Genomic DNA, 18,503 nt, shown 5'->3' with positions numbered 1-18,503 from the left:
TTTTGGTGGCTAGCCATTTCACACCCTCCATTGGCAGAGCAACAGTTCTTCCTTTTCTGCAAATTCAAATTTTGTATTTCCAATCTGGAAGCTCTCTCAATAATTTGTATTAGAAATTATGGAAGTCAGTTAAATATATTGAAGGGTTCCAGGTGGGAAAATTGCAATAGATGAGTTTACTTTTCAACTGTATCCAAGATTAGTATATAATTTGTTTGAATAATGAATCTACTTGTGTGCTTTTCTTCAAACAGTAAGAATTACATATAGAAAGTACTATTTTTTCAGCAAAATCAATGTCAGTACAATAATATCCTTAATCTTTTGCTAATGCATGTAATTTATTCTTGATAGTTGTTTTATATTTTAGAAAGTTGTTTTTATTCTAAGATGAAAATGGAAGCAGAAATGTTAATGTCCAAATAACTTGGCAAAATAACTTTTACTAACGGTAGACTGTATCATATAAAATTAACATCCTTAATGAAAGTATGAGACCAAAATATATGAAATACAGTAAAAATATTAACTAAACTAAAATTATAAAATATGTAATGAATGTATAGCCCTGATATTTATATTTCTTGCATTCCCTGCTTTATTTAATAAATATTTTTAAATGAGAAATAAAATATCCAAGGACATTTATAAGAAACTAGTATCAACTACATTATTAGTATTTCATAAGATTATACTAACATAATCAAAGATACCCATAACCATGTGAGAAAGATACACCAAGAATTCAGTCCTGGTTTATAGTCTTCTTATAAATTTCTATCCTCTATATAATTTTTTTCTAATTTCTATACATGTACATGTAACAATTTGTAAGTATTTAAAAATATTTTGATACTTTTTTCATTTACTACTATTATACGTCTAGTCATGTATATTTGTTCAAAATACTTGTGCATTTGTTGCCCTTTTCTCCTAATGTGCAGTAAATCCAAAAAAAATTCACCCCAATTCCCTTGGATATTACTAAATTACTTTCTGTCAGAAGCAGATATGTAATAAAAGAGAAAGGTTTGTTTCTACAAATCAGTACTTTTAAATTGCAATCTTATGCACTTTTATTAAATAAGTTCTATAACACTAGCAGTAAATGGACTGTTCTTTTAGCTGTTCTTTTAATGTTAGGGTTAGGGTTATAGAGCTGAATTTTCATTTGACTAATATTTTCATTGTTTTCCAACAAATCTCTTTAAAAACATGCATTGTCATTTTCTTCAAAAATTGTTTACATATATACACAATTAGCGAAGTAATGCAAATATGAGGAACTGATAACACACTTAAAGCAATCAAATTTATCTCATTTTAAACATATGGGATATTTCTATTTTTGGTGATATTTCAATACAGCCCAATTACAACAGAAAGATAACAGCTGATCCCATCTTTTCATAGTAGTTCTATACCTTTCTCTATCTGGACATTTATCATCTCCAGCCGATTTATGAATGTTAGGAGTCATAAGTCTAATACAAGACCCAGGTTTTCTCTGCTTTCCTTCTTGCTCCTGGCATGAAATAAAGAGTTTAAGCATCATCTTCTCTAAATAATAACTTCAGTCAGAACACTTGTTTAAATCCCCACAAATATGACTTTTTGAAAAGCTTAGTATTCCAGAAATACCACCAGCGAGAGTCGGATTCTGAGGCCCTATCCCTACAAAAGGGATTTCTGCACTTGGTCAGTAGAGAAGGAAATTTACCACAATCCCATATCTTTTAACTAATACCAAGCCCCACATAACTTATATTTCTGAGGGAATATGTACAAAGGAATGCTGTCACTCTGTATATGGCTCTTATGACAAAAGTGATGGGCACTGATGTGGCAAGGGGGGAAAAAAATCTGGGCTGTAGTCTTGACTGAAAACAAGCTCAGCCCAAAAATCCAGGGAGGCCACAGGCAGCATTGCCTTTAGATAATCCTCGCTTCTAGAGATTCCCTGAGGAGGACTGCGGGGCCTTGCTTGACTCGCCATCATTTTCAGTTGCCCGTACCAATATTGTAGACGGTATATGTGGGTGGGCGGAAGGACAGAGGCTGTTCCGATTGTTTTGCTTTTCGCAAATCAGCGAGAACAACTTCCAAAGTTCCGATCCCTTGGATTTTTGACAGGCCAAATTCACTTCTGAGATGTTCTACGGAGATGTCCTTCTAACCATAATAACCTTAATTCGGTCGTCGTCGTCCCCAACTCCGATTCTCCTCCCTCCCTCCCTCCCGTTCCTGGCCTGTCCAGACGATCTCTGCTACAGCAGTTGCAAAAGCTCGGCTGGGCAGCGTCGCCCCTTCTTTCCCCATTTTCCTCCCGCTCAATCAAAGTTGAAGGAACGGGGCTACCCAGTTAACTCGGCCTGCAATCTATTGCAGGAAAGGAGTGTACATGTGTGTGCGTGGATGGGATACGGTGGGGTGGGGGGGCGCCTCCGTTTTCCAGCCACATTCCACCTCGGCAGCATGCATCTGCAACGTTACGCCCCTACCCCATTTTCCCCCATTCCCACCTCTTCACCTGCCTCCCCCCCCCCCACTCACCCCTTGAATCGCCCCTCTGTTTTTGCTCCCTCCTATTTGCACCAGCTGGAGAAGCTACTCCCATACCCCCAACACCTACCTGCACAGCTCAACCAGCCTTGAAGTGGGTGTGGGATGTCTTCCGCCCTCCTCCCTCCTCATTGGCTTCGCAGAGGACAGGATCAGACGTGGTTGGACGAAAAATTGTCGGTCACAGATAAGGGGAGTGGCCGAAGGACGGTTGGATGCTGATACCTCGGGTTTATCCCTCCCTTTGCTTGTGTTACCCGAAGGTTGGGGTGGGGGGGGGAAGCGTAAAATTGTGTGAATACCTCGCAAGGCAGGGCCCTTGACCCGAGCCTCTAATACAGTATTTCTTCAAATCATACCTACCACTTAGCCTTTTGATTGTAAGCAGTTCAGGAGCCACTGAAGTGCAACAGTGCCAGGAAAGCATTCCAATAGGATACTCCCTCAGATAGATGGGGAAGGGGAAGAAGATGACTTTTGGACAGGAAGAAGGGAAGTGCAACGCGTTTCACACACATACACAATCCACCACTCTTAAAAAAAAAGGGGGGAAAGATTGCTTGTTCAACTTTACCAGTTAGACAGCGTTTGCTTGCAGTGAGGAAAGAAGGCAGAATGGGGTTTTTATAGGATTTGCAAGTAAAGGTACAGATCCAGTCTGGTGAGAGAATGCACAGGGATGTTAGCTGCTGTCACTGGCAAGGATTTTTTATCTTATTTATTTTATTTTATTATTGTATTTTAGGCAGGCCCGTGGTCCTTTGTTATAGAAAAAATATAGAAGAAAGTAGCCTAAGAAATGTGATGGATAACCCTACTTTATTTTTTGTTGCTACATACATATCCATTGTGCTATTCTCTTTTTAGATGAGCAACATAATGCAAAGGACAGGAAAAAAAATAGGAAATAGTGAGAGGTAGAAATTAAAAAAGAAAAAAAGGGGGGGGAAATGGATTATTTATCAACATTGTTCATTTTCCATAACTCATTTTTGCATCCAACATATTCATACATTACTTCATAGTTCCCCCTCCTTCCACTCTTCTTTCATAGATTTGTTTTGAAATTGGATTGTTTTTTTCTCCCTGTATGGCCAAACTGCCTCAACCTACTTCTTTCTTGGTAGTTTTTCATTTTCAAGCCACATTCAGCCAGAAACTAATAATTTCTGCTTCCATCGCTTTTCCCCACACACACTTAAGAATCCCATTCCCACTTCATTCATTTGTAATAATTTCTCAAATTTATGGTTTCTTGAATATAGAATGTGTAAAATTTACAGATATTAAACCAGAATGGAGCAATAGCAGGATACATGCATATTGTATGAATAAGTGTTCCCTTGCCTATTCTATGCTGCCTGTCAGGGACGGGTTCCAAATGCTGTCACTACTGCTTTGCTCATGCGCAGAAGCGTCCAGGTGGGTGGCCAGAGCCTCCCACCACCTCTACCGGTTCACCCGATCTGGTGCGAACCGGTAGCAACCCACCACTGTCATCTGTGTAATATTGACAGTCCTTTTTTAAAAATCTACTAAGGTGTTTAATAAATGTGTAAAAGTACTTTTGAATTAATCATCATCATATCATAAGAAACAGATTTCATATTTTTCAAACTCTTAACCCATTAACAGTAGAGACCTTCAAATTTCTAGACTCTACCATATCGCAAGATCTAAAATGGACAGCTAACATAAAAAATGTCATCAAAAAAGCACAACAAAGAATGTTCTTTCTGCGCCAACTCAGAAAGCTCAAAATGCCCAAGGAGCTACTGATACAGTTCTACAGAGGAATTATTGAGTCTGCCATCTGCATCTCTATAACTGTCTGGTTTGGTTCTGCAACCCAACAAGACAGACACAGACTTCAGAAGATAATTAGAACTGCAGAAAAAACAATGCCTACCAACCAGAGGTGGGTTTCAGCAGGTTCTGACCAATTCTGGAGAATCGGTAGCAGAAATTTTCAGTAGTTTGGAGAACTGGTAGTAAAAATTCTGACTGGCCCCGCCCCCATCTATTCTCTGCCTTCCAACTCCCAGCTGATTGGGAGGAAATGGGGATTTTGCAGTAACCTTCCCCTGCCATGCCCACCAAGCCATGCCACACCTACCAAGCCACACCCACAGAACTGGTAGTAAAAATTTTTGAAACCCACCACTGCTACCAACCTGCCTTCCATTGAGGACCTGTATACTGCACAAGTCAAAAAGAGGGCTGTGAAAATATTTACAGACCCTCACATCCTGGACATAAACGGTTTCAATTCCTAACCTCAAAACGATGCTACAGAGCACTGCACACCAGAACAACTAGACACAAGAACAATTTCTTCCCAAACGCCATCACTCTGCTAAAAAAATAATTCCCTCAACACTGTCAAACTATTGACTAAATCTGCACTACTATTAATCTCATTGTTTCTATCACCCATCTCCTTCCACTTATGCCTGTATGACTGTGACTTTGTTGCTTGTATCCTTACGATTTATATTGATATTGATTGTTTCCTGATTGCTTATTTTTACCCTATGACTATCTTTTTTTTAAAATTTGAATTTATATCCCGCCCTTCTCCGAAGACTCAGGGCGGCTTACATTGTGTAAGGCAATAGTCTCATTCTATTTGTATATTTATATACAAAGTCAACTTATTTAAGTGTTGTACCTTAGAATTCTTGATGAACGTATCTTTTCTTTTATGTACACTGAGAGCATATGCACCAAGACAAATTCCTTGTGTGTCCAATCACACTTGGCCAATAAAAAATTCTATTCTATTCTATTCTATTCTATTCTATTCTATTCTATTCTATTAATTTGTTAATACGAAATATTCCAACCCCCCCTTTCAGAATTATTGCATCTAGTGACATTCAAAAGCAGTACTCTATTTACTAAAAGTGTTGTAAAATCATTCAAAATACATACCATTATTCACAATTCATGAATTTTAAATGCTAATGCATCTGAATCAAATTGCAAACAGAACTATTTTAATTTAATATACTGTGATATTGTAGTTTGAGCCAATCTACATTCCTCCAGTAGTAACTCAATTTAAAACTTGATTAGCTAATCCTAGATACTGACACCTGTATTTGCTCATAACTTCTGGGAGAAATATCTGCAGGTTTTAGACTGGGATCATTGAGTGTAAGTTTATCATGTGATCGTGATATCATTTATGATTTTATTCAAAAAAGTCTTTAATTCAAAAACTAAATAGTATTCCCAGTTGTTTTTGTTGTTTTTTAAAACTTTATTTGATTGAACAGACAAAGAAAAAAAAGAGAAAAAGAAAAGAAAAATCTTTCTATATGGTTTTTTCTTATATACTTTATTTGATTTGATTAAATCCTACAGCTGCCTATTTTAGATAGTCAAGTAGGTATACTGTTTTGCATTTTACATAACAGTTTCAGTGGTAGGATTCAGCCAGTTCTCTCCAGATTGTGCAAATTGGTAGCTGCAACTGCTGGAGGCTCCACCCACCCACCCAGACGTAATGCACGACTACTGCGCATGTGCAGAATGCTGCGCATGTGCAGATGTGCAGAGGTGGTGCAAGCAACTGAAGAAAGCACACGCGCCCATTTGCAAACTGGTAGAGAAGATAAGTGAATCCCACCTCTGAACAGTTTCAATAATTACCATATTTTGTTACAACCATTCATTTATGTTAAGTAATATCAGAATTTTAATTCACTGAATAATTGGGACCATAAATTAGCAAGAGAAAGGACGTGAATTCATTTTGATTATCCAATTATCATTTGTCATATAATAGGTAAGTAGATTAAAATAATATGGAAGTCTAACATTAAACCATAAACCATATCTCAATTGAATAATATGTATAGTAATTTGTGTATTTGTATGTGTTAAAAATTTTAGGACATTGCAAAAACAATGTTTTAACAAAGCATTATTCTCCCTATTTTTTGATGCAGACTTTTACAGGATATGCACTTGGTAAAATATTGTAGGTTCATCTATTTTGCACAACAGATTGAGACAAACCAAACCAAGTGAGAATGTCAATGTGTGAAAGCCAGAATTTAATAGTTAAGACATATTACTAGCATCATGCCATCAAATTAAAATTGGTTATTAAAAGGTACTTAAATAAGCTGCCAGGTTACAATATGCAAAGTCGAGCCAATCAGATCAACTCTTTGCCTAAAACTTGAAAACTAGTTTCACATGCTTAAGATCAGGGAGGCAATGCCGAAGTTGTTAAGAACTGGAATTGCCTAGCCTTCCAGGGACTATAAGAAGCCATTTAGTGAATGTCATTGGAAGGGGAATAAAGGCCATTTTCTTGGACTCTTTTTTATGGTGTAGTGGTTAAAGTGCTGGCCTAGAAACCAGGAGGCTTGTGAGTTCTAGGCATGAAATCAGCTGGATAACTTTAGGCCATTCACCCTTGCTCAGGCCAACTCACAGCATAGGGTTGTTGTTGGTGAAAGAGGAGGAAGGAATATTACCTATATTCATCACCTTGTATTACTTATAAAGTAATAAAGGTGGGATAAAAAATTAATGAATAAATGCATCTAGAGAAGAGTTAGGATGGAAAGGGGAAACAAGATGATTATGGAAATTCACCGTTCTTATCCCCATTCTTTAATGCATAATCACATTACAAAAAGCTCACATTAACTGTACCTGCCCTAAGGAGATGAAGATAACATTGAAGGAACTTACTTTTGTTAAAGGTCAGAGAGACAAGATTGGTTCTTTTGGATCATACCAGATTGGTTTGCCAGATATGCCCAAACAAAAACAACTAGGCAAAAGGCAAAAGTGGCAAGACAATGAGAGACAAAGACTCCTTAAATATAAGCAAAGAATTCCAGATATTTCGATACTGACAAAATTTCACCTTGATGCATTATAGGCTGGTCCTCATTGTCTAGGTCCTTTCCATGTATTCTCAATTATTTTACTAGTTTAATCATACTATTAAACATGATGCAAAAAGATTATCCTAAATTCCATAACCATAGATCACTTTAATTGCTGGTTATCTCTAATTTAGATTGGCAGAAGCTCAAGGAGACTACAGAACAGAAATGGTGATATTAGGAAGACTAGCTTTTTCTCCCACATTAAACTAAAATTTATTTTACAGATTAGTAGCCTGATTCACATATCCTCCCAGATTTGCTTAACAGTGGTGTGTTGAATTAAATTCTGATTTGCTAGACTCTTATTAGAGGCAATACATCATCCAAGTTTAATACACTGATGGATCAGTGTCACATATAAGTAGAAATATGTAGTTATTGTTTCTTGAACCAGCACCCCGAGCTATCAAATGCTTTGAGTATGATGAAGAGAAATACAACAGATTGTCTATTTGGAAGGCAAAGTCATAAATACTGAGACTGATGCTACTTAACATTTTATTTTTTTTATTTTTTATTTTTTATTAAACTTTATTAAACTTTTTTACATTAAAAGCATAAAAAAAGGAAAAAAAGGCTTATATCATTTAACAGCTTATTTGTGGTGTTCTTCATCTAATAATAATCCATGCAATAATGACAAACATTAAATTATACATATTTGTGTTCTCTACTTAACATTTTAATATGTATTTTGAAATGTTCCTATAACCGCTGAGATAAACAACAAATGCAACAATGCTTTAAACATATTACCCCTCTCTATTTGCTGTTTCTTTAGTTTGTTTAAATCTTCAAGCCAATAATCCAGGAACGAAACTAAAAATAGGCAGATATTAGATAGCACTGACTTCAATAATAACATTGTTCACTTCAGAATGAGGAATGGTAAAATCCAGTAATGCTGGTTATGTGTGTGGACATGAACAGATAGCATGGTATAGCAATTAGATTGCTATATGTGGGAATCCATAGTTCAATTTCCCTCAGGCCATAAAGCTCATCAGATGATAACTGGAGGATAATTGTTCCTGCAGAACAATTGTGAGCTAACACACTTTGCAAAATTGTTATGAAAAGAAAAGGAAAATTAACTGTGCCTTCTAAGCGTTTAAAAGTAAATCAAGATATGACTATATTAAAGTAGAAGTAAATTCCTTTTCTGTAATCACATCAGTAGTGGAGAGGTTTTTGTTTTTTTTAGTGAAGAGTTGAATAATCAGCAACAACAGTAGGCACAGTATATCAGAATTTCGTAAGAACCCATGATCTCCTGTGTCATTCTTTCATAGATATTTCTTATCAGATTCCTCAATGCCTTCAACAATGACAGAACTCTAATGCAGGGGTCTCCCACCTTGGTCCCTTTAAGACATGTGGACTTCAACTTCCAGAGTTCCTCAGCCAGCTTTGCTGGCTGAGGGACTCTGGGAGTTGAAGTCCACAAATCTTAAAGAGACCAAGGTTGGAGACCCCTGCTCTAATATATTACCTTCATTGGAAAAACTCTCAAAAATTCAGGGAGATATTCAGAGAGATCTTTACCTTGAAAAAAGCCCATGTTGAATTGTGTAGAACCATCACACGTGAGGAGTTGACCACAAAAAATGTTTTTATGATATTTTGTATTATGTCATAAAATGCTTTATAAAATTCCCCAAATTTCAGTTCTATAGGAATCATGAGTTCCAGATTTTGGATGCATTCTGTAAATTACTCCATTTTAGTTATCTTATTTGACATGTTTTGCTGTATGATGCATTGTTTCACTCAGTTAAAAGTTAGTCACAAAAGTGTTAGTAGTGTATAAATACTATCTTCATCTTTGAAAAGCTGCTAAAACGCAGCCATCACAACATAGGAAGTCAAATTCCCCTATGTGTTTTCAGAAAACAAAACTTTCCTAATATCTATTATACCAAAATGTGAAGTAGCAAATGAATAGCATACATAATTTACAATAAATTATGAGTAGGATACTTATTATCTTGTGTAAAAGTAACCATTATGTACTGATCTCTAAATCTCTATGTAAATAATATATCATTTTATATATATGTGATGCTAACTCAACAGACTTGATTTCCTAGAATTTATATCAAAGGTGTGATGTTTCTAATTTACAATCTCTTCAGCAAATGCTTGGGCATAGTGGAAGTCAGGGATTGGTGGGGCTGAGGCAGAAACATGTCACAAGCATCTCATTCTCTTCCCTGGCTGCAAAATAATTTAAAACAAAACCAACTAAGCAGCTAACTATTTAATGTTCTTCTAAGCCACTTAAAAGTGGCTGCAGGGGCTATCTTATAGCTACATTTAGACCTAATAGTAAGAACAAATGGAATAGCTACATATGACATACTACTGAAACATTCTCATCCATTAAAACATTCCTTGAACTAAAAAATTCAAGGAATCAAGATGTCATAAAATGTAGATTATTGAATGAAGTACAATTGGCTGAGTATACACAATATCCAACCAAAACCAAACAAACTATATTATTGCTTATGGTTGAACCTGGTTAGTGAATGGCCTAACTGCTCAGGTTATCAGTGTCTATTCCAATGCTAGCTATATTGTGTCACTAGATTTCTACTGCTAAAAAAACAATATTGTAAAATTGTACACATTCTCCTTTCATCTAATATCATGGATTTCTGACTCTGATCACAAGAAAATTCTACTAAGCTATCCTGCACAGCAAGTTCTCCAAAATTTTAGTTTGCATAATTGACATGCTTTCATTCCCCTTTTGATAACTATCAAAAGAAAATCTCTCCCCATTTTTGAAACATTGAGCTTAAATTGTAAAAATCTGTATTGAAGATTACATATCACAACTGAAGTTCAGGAGCTGTGGGGATATTAGAAAGAAACAGGGTAGTTTTCAATTCAATAACATCATATGACGTATTTCTTAAGCCAAGATCCTGTCTCCTTTCCTGTTTACACTTCTGAGAATTCACATTCTTTAATAAGAACACCTTGGAGCTTCCTGAATACTATAAGAGAGAGAGAGAATTATACCTAGGGAAGGCTCTGCTTGTAATGGAAATTTACCTGAATCACAACTTTCATCCACTTGAGCCAGGCCTTGACTTCACATTTTCTCTGGAGACAAAGGCATTCACAGCTAACCACGATTCAAAATGAGGAAAATATATAATACACACACACATGCACGCACACTTTTTGTGTCACATGCAAATAAATAAGGAGTGCATTTTATGTCATGTCATGGAAGAATCATAAGCTTGGGACCTGCAACTATGCAGGATGTGCTTGTCTATATTAGTGTATTACTGTATTAGTATTTGCTTCTCGACTGCTTTGTATTTTAACTTTTGTATTATTTGCAAAATTTTGTATTTTTATTCTGTTCGCTATCCAGAGTCATTTGCCGAGTTGAAAACTGTATGAATTTGATAAATAGATAAATAATGAAATCTTCCCATCCAAAGTTGTCCCTGGATGCCAGTTTCTGAAAAACAGCATCTCTGACTGTCATGGATTCAATTTTTCTTGTTTCTTCCCATGCTGGCCCTAGCAACAATGGGTAAAAATTCCGAGTCCATCCCCAGTGGCATTATATATCATCAGCATATTGATCTTACCATATTCTAAACCAATGACCTATCCCAGCAACTTCTTGGTGATGTTAAATAATAAGAGATAAACCCTGCAATATACCAAATTAGTAAACATTTGGATGATTTTTATTTCCTCCATTATCACCTAACTGGGAATGCCAATATGTTGTAGTGGTGAAGACATCAGGCTAGAAATTGGCATGAAAGTAGTTAGATGATCTTGTTCAGTCAGTTTCTCTCAGCCCTAGAAAGAAGGCAATAGCAAATCACTTCTAAAAAATGTGTCAAGAAAACCTTAGGGACTTGTCAAGGCAGTTTCCAAGAATTGAACATAATTGAAAGGAAAAATAGTAACACCGTAAAGGAACATATGAGAGATTACGTAACTACAGTGAGCCAACAGCAATCTAGAAAAATATAATTATTGAATTAACTGACAAGTATCAAAAACGACCAGGAAAGATACATTTCCCAATCTATGTCTCAATGCAGGTAATCCATGAAGGAAGCTTCTGTCCTAATCATTGATTTTGAATCCTGACTGAAAAGGATTTGGATAATCCATTCCACCTAGGATAGTCTATAATTGTAGTTCCACTACATTATCAGAAATCAAAAAGGAAAGGTTGGCTGTCACAATTTGCTGGATCTGAAGAGAGCCTTGTTTCAGATTACATAGCATCCGCTTATACATTATGTGGCATCTTTTTGCTGGAAACAGCAAAAAAAATTGCAAATTGTAGACATGTGACTGCAGGACATGGAACTGGTCATAAATTTTGGACACCTGGAATGCAAACACACGACCATTGGAGGGGGAAGCAGTAATCATAAAAGTACAATTACAGTCAAATATAAGGTTTTTCTCAAAATAACAGTGTTGGAAGGGGAGGCTTCTAGTACAACCTCCTGCTCAATCAGCAAATCCTATACCATTTCAGACAATCTCTTCTTAAAAACTTCCGGTGTCAGAGTACCCACAACTTCTAGAGGCAAGTTGTTCCATAAATTAGTTGTTCTGTCAGGAAATTTCGCCTAGTTGGTTCTCTCCTTGATTAGTTTCCATCCATCGCTTCTTGTCCTGTCTTAAATTGTTTTGGAGAATAGCTATTGGAACACTGCTGTCATGTCCCCATAGTCCTTCTTTTCATTAAACTAGACATACTCAATTTCTGCAACCAATTTGTGATATTTTAGCTTCATCCCCTAATAATCTTTTGTTGCTCTTTCTGCACTTTTTCTAGAGTTTCAACATTTTTTTTTATATTGTGGTGACCAAAACTGAATGCAATATTCCAAGTGCAGTTTTACCAAGATATTATAAAATGGTACCAACGCTTCACATGATCTTGATTCCAACCCTCTGTTAATGCAGCCTAGGACTCTATTGGCCTTTGTAGGCTGCATTAACAAAGGGAATGAAAGGTGAAATAGTCACTGTCTGATTTTCAAGTCTTTTCATTCTTTTTCATGTTACCACTCTTCAGATGGCATATTAAACTTCCTTAGCCTGGATTTTGGGTAAGTTGTACTGACCCCTTTAAAAAAAAACATGCAGAAGCCCTGACTTTTCTACAACTCTGCTCTTACCCCTTCTAGCATGTGACTTTTGCATTTTAGCTACCAAAGAGCTGGTATTTAATTGTGTCTGTATTAATATGTATTAATGAAGGCCTTATAAAAATAGACTAAAATAAAATTTTCAAAAACTTACCACAATACAATTTTATGAAATTTAAACCATTTTATTGTGCATAATTTTCTCTTTAGAACTGTAAGGTTATCATACACTTTCTTGATGGTCACTGCACAAAAGCCAACCACCTTTGTTGCAGGAATGCTACAAAGGAGGAGAAAACTGGCTCTGTTAATACAGCCTAGCTTCTTTTCTCAGAGAAATAGCCATCTGGGGGTCTATATTCCTACAAGACATTATAGAGGAAGTACTCAAAACTTACAGGATAAAAAAACCCTAACCCACCCACCCCCCTCCCAAAAGACAGATAATTGCACAATTTTTTTGCATCTGTTATTCAGACAACACTTTACAAAATAATTTTTGAAGGGGTCACTGCTGTGGGATGAACCACCATTGTAAGGTTTGATTGGATTAAGGCTTCCATTGTCATCTTGGCATTCTGTTATTGTGAATTTATTTCATTGCATTTTTCAACACTGCAAATCTACACATTTATTTCTTTTCTAGGAATTAATAACTGCAACAGCATTTTGATTTATTTTTTTTGAACTGTCAGGTGCAATTGCAAGGAGCACATGATGAGCAACATCATGTTATTGAGCTGAATGGTATACAAATACAAACAACTGATGCTTTGGAAGTTAGCCTGATGAAGTTAACTTCTTGGTGGAATACTAATGTATTCTGTGGAAGTCTCTATTCTGGCAAGTTGATAAATCTAAAAGAGGGACATTGGATTTTATATTTTCTGTAAAGCGTTCACAAGAGAAAAATTCATTTTAAGGTCATTTATATTTTCGGGCATTTAATTTACACTCATATAATATTCAGAAATGTCTTCAACACATTCCAGTCCTGTACTTCCACAATTATCTCTGAAGAGTGTGGAATGGAGAAGCGCAGGTCTCTGCTTCTTGGAAAGAGCCAAACTAAGACTCCTTTGGGGACAGAGTAAGTAACTGCTTCATCAGTTACTTTCCCATATTCCCAGTTCCTGTACAGCAAATTTCATCTTCCATGATAGGTTTGTCAACAAAAAGGAGATTTTAGAAAAAGTATTTCCTCCTTGAAGAATCATGTTTACAAAGATGAAGTCAATAATTCAGACTGAAATAATGACCCCAAATACACTGCCATTAATTCAGAATTAATTAAAATCTGATGAATGATGCGCCTGGGGTATCAGTGGAGCATTAAAACAATGCTGGCTCTGTGGCAGGAAGGGAAAGGAAGAATCCAATAGAATGAGTCAGTCAAACATCCAAACTCAGAATCCACTTGGGAGTTAAAATTCATCACTTTCTACTGCATGGAGCTGTGTGTCATCTGCGTCAGTCATGCTACTGGTCTGAGACTCATCTGTGCCAACTTTTGGGAAAAAAAATACACAAGAATAAGATTTATTTATATTATTTGCATATTTCACAAGCTATAAGGATGACATTCTATGATGGGAAAACTCATTTTCCATTATATTTTTTATATCTTATTTATACATTGTTCCAACCCGGTTTTTGGAGAATTATATATAATCATGCATTTAAAATGTACTCTTTTCTTTCAAGGCTCAAATACTATGCAATTCCCAAAATCATGTGCAAAATCTTAGAACCTGAATTGTGTTTGAGTGAGCTGGTCCTATTTGAATTCAATCTACATAGACAGCTTCAGGTCCAATTCTATAATGCAGTTTTTCAAATAGTTTTGATATATGTAGTAATTAGACCAGGCATTTAACATTTAGGCAGCACAGGAATTGTAAATGATTTTCACCATAAACTATTTTTGTTATAAACTACACAATCAACCTTAAAGCTGGTTAGATTCATAATCCCCACAATGTGAACTTTGTGGTGGGTGAGCTAATAGCTTGCTTAAGGCTACCTGAATGGTTAACTTATTACAGTTTTATCCTTTCCTTTTTTCCGTTTCTTCCCAATATAACTTTACACTAGCACATTTAGAAAGTAGCATTAGATTTGTATTGGAATTACTCTAAGCTTTTCTTGCCCTAAACCAAGACTCTGGACATTATATTACATCCCACCAGAGAAGCCAAATTCTAATTAGTATTTCTGGATTCATAGCTGATTTTCTGGACCTTTTAATGTGCCAGGGGAAGAAAGCCCATCAACTATAGGTTTTTTTTTTCTATACCTCTTACATAAAGTGAAAAAAAAAACAGTCTGGTAGTTACATATGATCTACCATCATCCCTTTTGTACCACCAGAATCCCTCCCAAGTGAAAAAAGCCAAGCATTGCAAACTATTTTTATTTTCCATTTTTAAAGTCAAGAGTTTAAACAGCAAAAAGGTATTTTAATATTTGCAAATCTTAGGGTACCTATCTCATGCTTTTAAACTCTTCCACTCTCTTTCCAAGTGAATCCTCACCAAGTCCACTTTCAAAATGCCTCAGCAAGCCACACAAAATCTTATGTAGCTATCAGATTGACATAAGTTACATATCTCCATCTTAAATGATCATCCCCTAAATTTTTAAAGATGCCAATTTTTAAAGGAGAAGCACTAGTGGTTCTAACTTTTCCAAACTTGGTGGTATTGTGCTTGAATATTATGTATTATGTAGTAAAGATTTATGCAAAAACCTAAGATAGGAGTTCCTTTTGGCGATTGATACTTCAGACAGCTCTGGTGCTGCTCTTATTTGATAGGTTCCTATTAAGCAATGATCAGATTGCTTTACTAGTCCAAAGTATTATAATTTGCATGCCCAGCTACATAGCTATACCCAGCTAAACCTGACTGATCTCAAAAAGCAAAAACAAAGCTGATCCTAGTTAATACATGAAGAGAAGACCAAAGAAAACACCAGAGCTATAGGCTAGACTGGAAAGTAAAAAAACATTCATTCCAGTGGCAACGGTTTCTGTAACATTTCCAAGATGACTTCACGGATACATCCATGAAATCAACAAGAATTGAGCTTTATTCAAGGAACTTTCATTTTTATCATTTGCTTAAATAAATTTTACTTTACAATTGTTTTTATTAAGAGTGGAAAAGAGAAGAATAACAAGAAAAAGGATGTTATTATACTCAATTAAATTTGCCTGCTATAGATAGGATGGGGACGTTTAATGTTCAAAACTTCTTTTCAGACTTAGAAAAAAAATAAGGAAGTCATGAGATACAGTGACCATAAGAAACCTGCACAAGACTAGGGTCTATGCTATATAAAATAGCAGCAGTGGTAAACTTCAGGATAGTTGCTATGACAGTATTTTTAAATTATCCAAATAGAAGGTATCTCTTTTTATCGCAAGAGAAGAACAAATAAAACAGCCAATATAAAAAAACAACCTGACTCATATGGACAGCATTCACTGATTTGTTCTTCTTGTGTTACAGGCTCTTCATCATCGGGCAGGTACCGCTTGTCAATGGCCTCTTTGATCTGGTTGTTGGCGCCTTTGGGATCCAAGTCCATTGCCCAGGAAAAGTTCATCAGTGCAAGATGGGTCTGCCCCAACTTTTTATAAACCTAAAAAAAAAAAGGTATACTTAACTTGGTATGAATTTTTACTTCATATGCGTTGGTTCCGTCGCAGGTGCCTGATGGACCCTGAGCGGTTCCTGACGGAGCTTGGGCCGTTTCCTGAGGATCTGGCCCACGGCACGGCTGAAGAACTAGTCATGGCCTGGGGCTTTGGACCATGTCGCGCCTTTGCGGCCTCTGACCCGGCGTAGGTCTCAACCAGCCCCTTGGTTTTCCGAGGGGCTGAGGGAGATGAAACGCCGGCGAAGACGCCTAGAGAGTGCCTGGAGGTCCAGCCGTTCCGAAGCTGACTGGACACTAGTTAGGTCTTATTCTAAGACCTACTTAGTGGCAATGAGGGAGGCGAGGCGTTCTTACGTTTCCACCCTCATTGCGTCGGCAGATAATCGCCCGGCCACCCTGTTTCGGGTGATCCGCTCTCTCCTTCATCAGGAGGTGAAGGATGACCCCTTACAGGGACATGCCGAGGAGTTTAGTGGTTATCTATACGATAAAATCGTTCAGCTCCGGGATGGTTTGGACCAAAATTGGGATGATTCAGGTGAGAGGGCGGAGCCGCGTCTTGTCGAGATTGTTTGGGATGAGTTTGACCCTGTGGCTCTCGAGGACGTGGACAGGTTGTTGGGGAGGCTGCATGCCACCACGTGTTTACTGGACCTGTGCCCTTCCTGGTTGGTGCTGGCCACACAGGAGGTGACACGAGGCTGGCTCCGGGGGATCATTAATGCTTCTTTGCAGGAAGGGGTCTTTCCTGCCGCCTTGAAAGAGGCGGTGGTGAGACCCCTCCTCAAGAAGCCTTCCCTGGACCCAGCTATTTTGGGAAATTATCGTCCAGTCTCCAACCTTCGCTTTGTTGCGAAGGTTGTAGAGAGTGTAGTGGCATGGCAGCTTCCCCAATACCTGGATGAAACTGTCTATCTAGACCCGTTCCAGTCCGGCTTCCGGCCCGGATATAGTACAGAGACAGCTTTGGTCGCGTTGGTGGATGATCTCTGGAGGGCCAGAGACAGGGGTTGTTCCTCTGCCCTGGTCCTATTAGATCTCTCAGCGGCTTTTGATACCATCGACCATGGTATCTTGCTGCCGGTTGGAGGGGTTGGGAGTGGGAGGCACCGTTTATCGGTGGTTCTCCTCCTATCTCTCTGACCGGTCACAGATGGTGTTGACAGGGGGGCAGAGATCGACCGTGAGGCGCCTCACTTGTGGGGTGCCGCAGGGGTCGATTCTCTCGCCTCTTCTGTTCAACATCTATATGAAGCCGCTGGGCGAGATCATCAGTGGCTTTGGGGTGAGATACCAACTGTACGCTGATGATACGCAGCTGTACTTCTCCATCCCAGGCCACCCCAACGAAGCTGTTGAAGTGCTGTCCCGGTGCTTGGAAGCCGTATGGGTCTGGATGGGGAGAAACAGGCTCAAGCTCAATCCCTCCAAGACGGAGTGGCTGTGGATGCCGGCACCCTGGTACAGTCAGCTGCAGTTGCAGCTGATTGCTGGGGGCGAGTCATTGGCCCCAGTGGAAAGGGTGCGCAACTTGGGTGTTCTCCTGGATGGACGGCTGTCGTTTGAAGATCATTTGACGGCCGTCTCCAGGAGAGCTTTTCACCAGGTTCGCCTGGTTCGCCAGTTGCGCCCCTTCCTCAACCGGGATGCCTTATGCACGGTCACTCATGCTCGTTACCTCTCGCTTGGATTATTGCAATGCTCTCTACATGGGGCTCCCCCTGAAGTGCACTTGGAGGCTTCAGTTAGTCCAGAATGCAGCTGCGTGGGTTATTGAGGGAGCCACACGCGGCGCCCGTGTAACACCATTCCTGCGCAGACTGCACTGGCTACCTGTGGTCTTTCGGGTGCACTTTAAGGTGTTGGTTACTACCTTTAAAGCGCTCCATGGCTTAGGGCCTGGGTACTTACGGGACCGCCTGCTGTTACCTCATGCCTCCCACCGACCCGTACGCTCACACAGAAAGGGACTTCTCAGGGTGCCGTCCGCCAAGCAATGTCGGCTGGCGGCCCCCAGGGGAACAGCCTTCTCTGTGGGGGCTCCTACTCTCTGGAACGAACTTCCCCCTGGCTTGCGCCAATTGCCCGACCTTTGGACCTTTCGCCGCGAGCTGAAGACATATTTATTTACTCGCGCGGGGTTGGCTTAAATTTTAAATTTTTGGATGTATTTTAATTGGGTTTTAAATTTTAATATGTTTTAAATTTT

The 18,503-nt window shown here is 38.2% G+C and overlaps 2 protein-coding genes across 5 annotated transcripts in view; both read right to left on the bottom strand.

The window, feature by feature from the left end:
* The window catches only part of KANSL1 (KAT8 regulatory NSL complex subunit 1), a 153,079-nt gene extending 151,489 nt beyond the window's left edge, over positions 1–1,590 (bottom strand). The window contains exon 1 of the mRNA XM_058181970.1: positions 1,425–1,590. The gene's annotated coding sequence lies outside the window, so the exon portion shown is untranslated. The remainder of the gene's footprint in view (positions 1–1,424) is intronic.
* An 11,205-nt stretch (positions 1,591–12,795) lies between these two features.
* Positions 12,796–18,503, bottom strand: part of CDC27 (cell division cycle 27) — a 46,156-nt gene continuing 40,448 nt past the window's right edge. For all 4 annotated transcript variants that reach the window (XM_058179662.1, XM_058179663.1, XM_058179665.1 and 1 more), the window contains exons 18-19: positions 16,096–16,276; positions 12,796–14,138 (exon numbers count right to left, since the gene is read on the bottom strand). In XM_058179662.1, the coding sequence (XP_058035645.1) occupies positions 14,056–14,138; positions 16,096–16,276 (264 nt within the window). In that variant the 3' untranslated portion in view covers positions 12,796–14,055. The remainder of the gene's footprint in view (positions 14,139–16,095; positions 16,277–18,503) is intronic.

This window comes from Ahaetulla prasina, chromosome 4 (genome assembly GCF_028640845.1).
Source record: "Ahaetulla prasina isolate Xishuangbanna chromosome 4, ASM2864084v1, whole genome shotgun sequence".
NCBI classification, from domain to species: Eukaryota; Metazoa; Chordata; class Lepidosauria; order Squamata; family Colubridae; genus Ahaetulla; species Ahaetulla prasina.
Note: the sequence above shows the minus strand (reverse complement) of the source record. Positions and strands in the feature narration are given on the sequence as shown.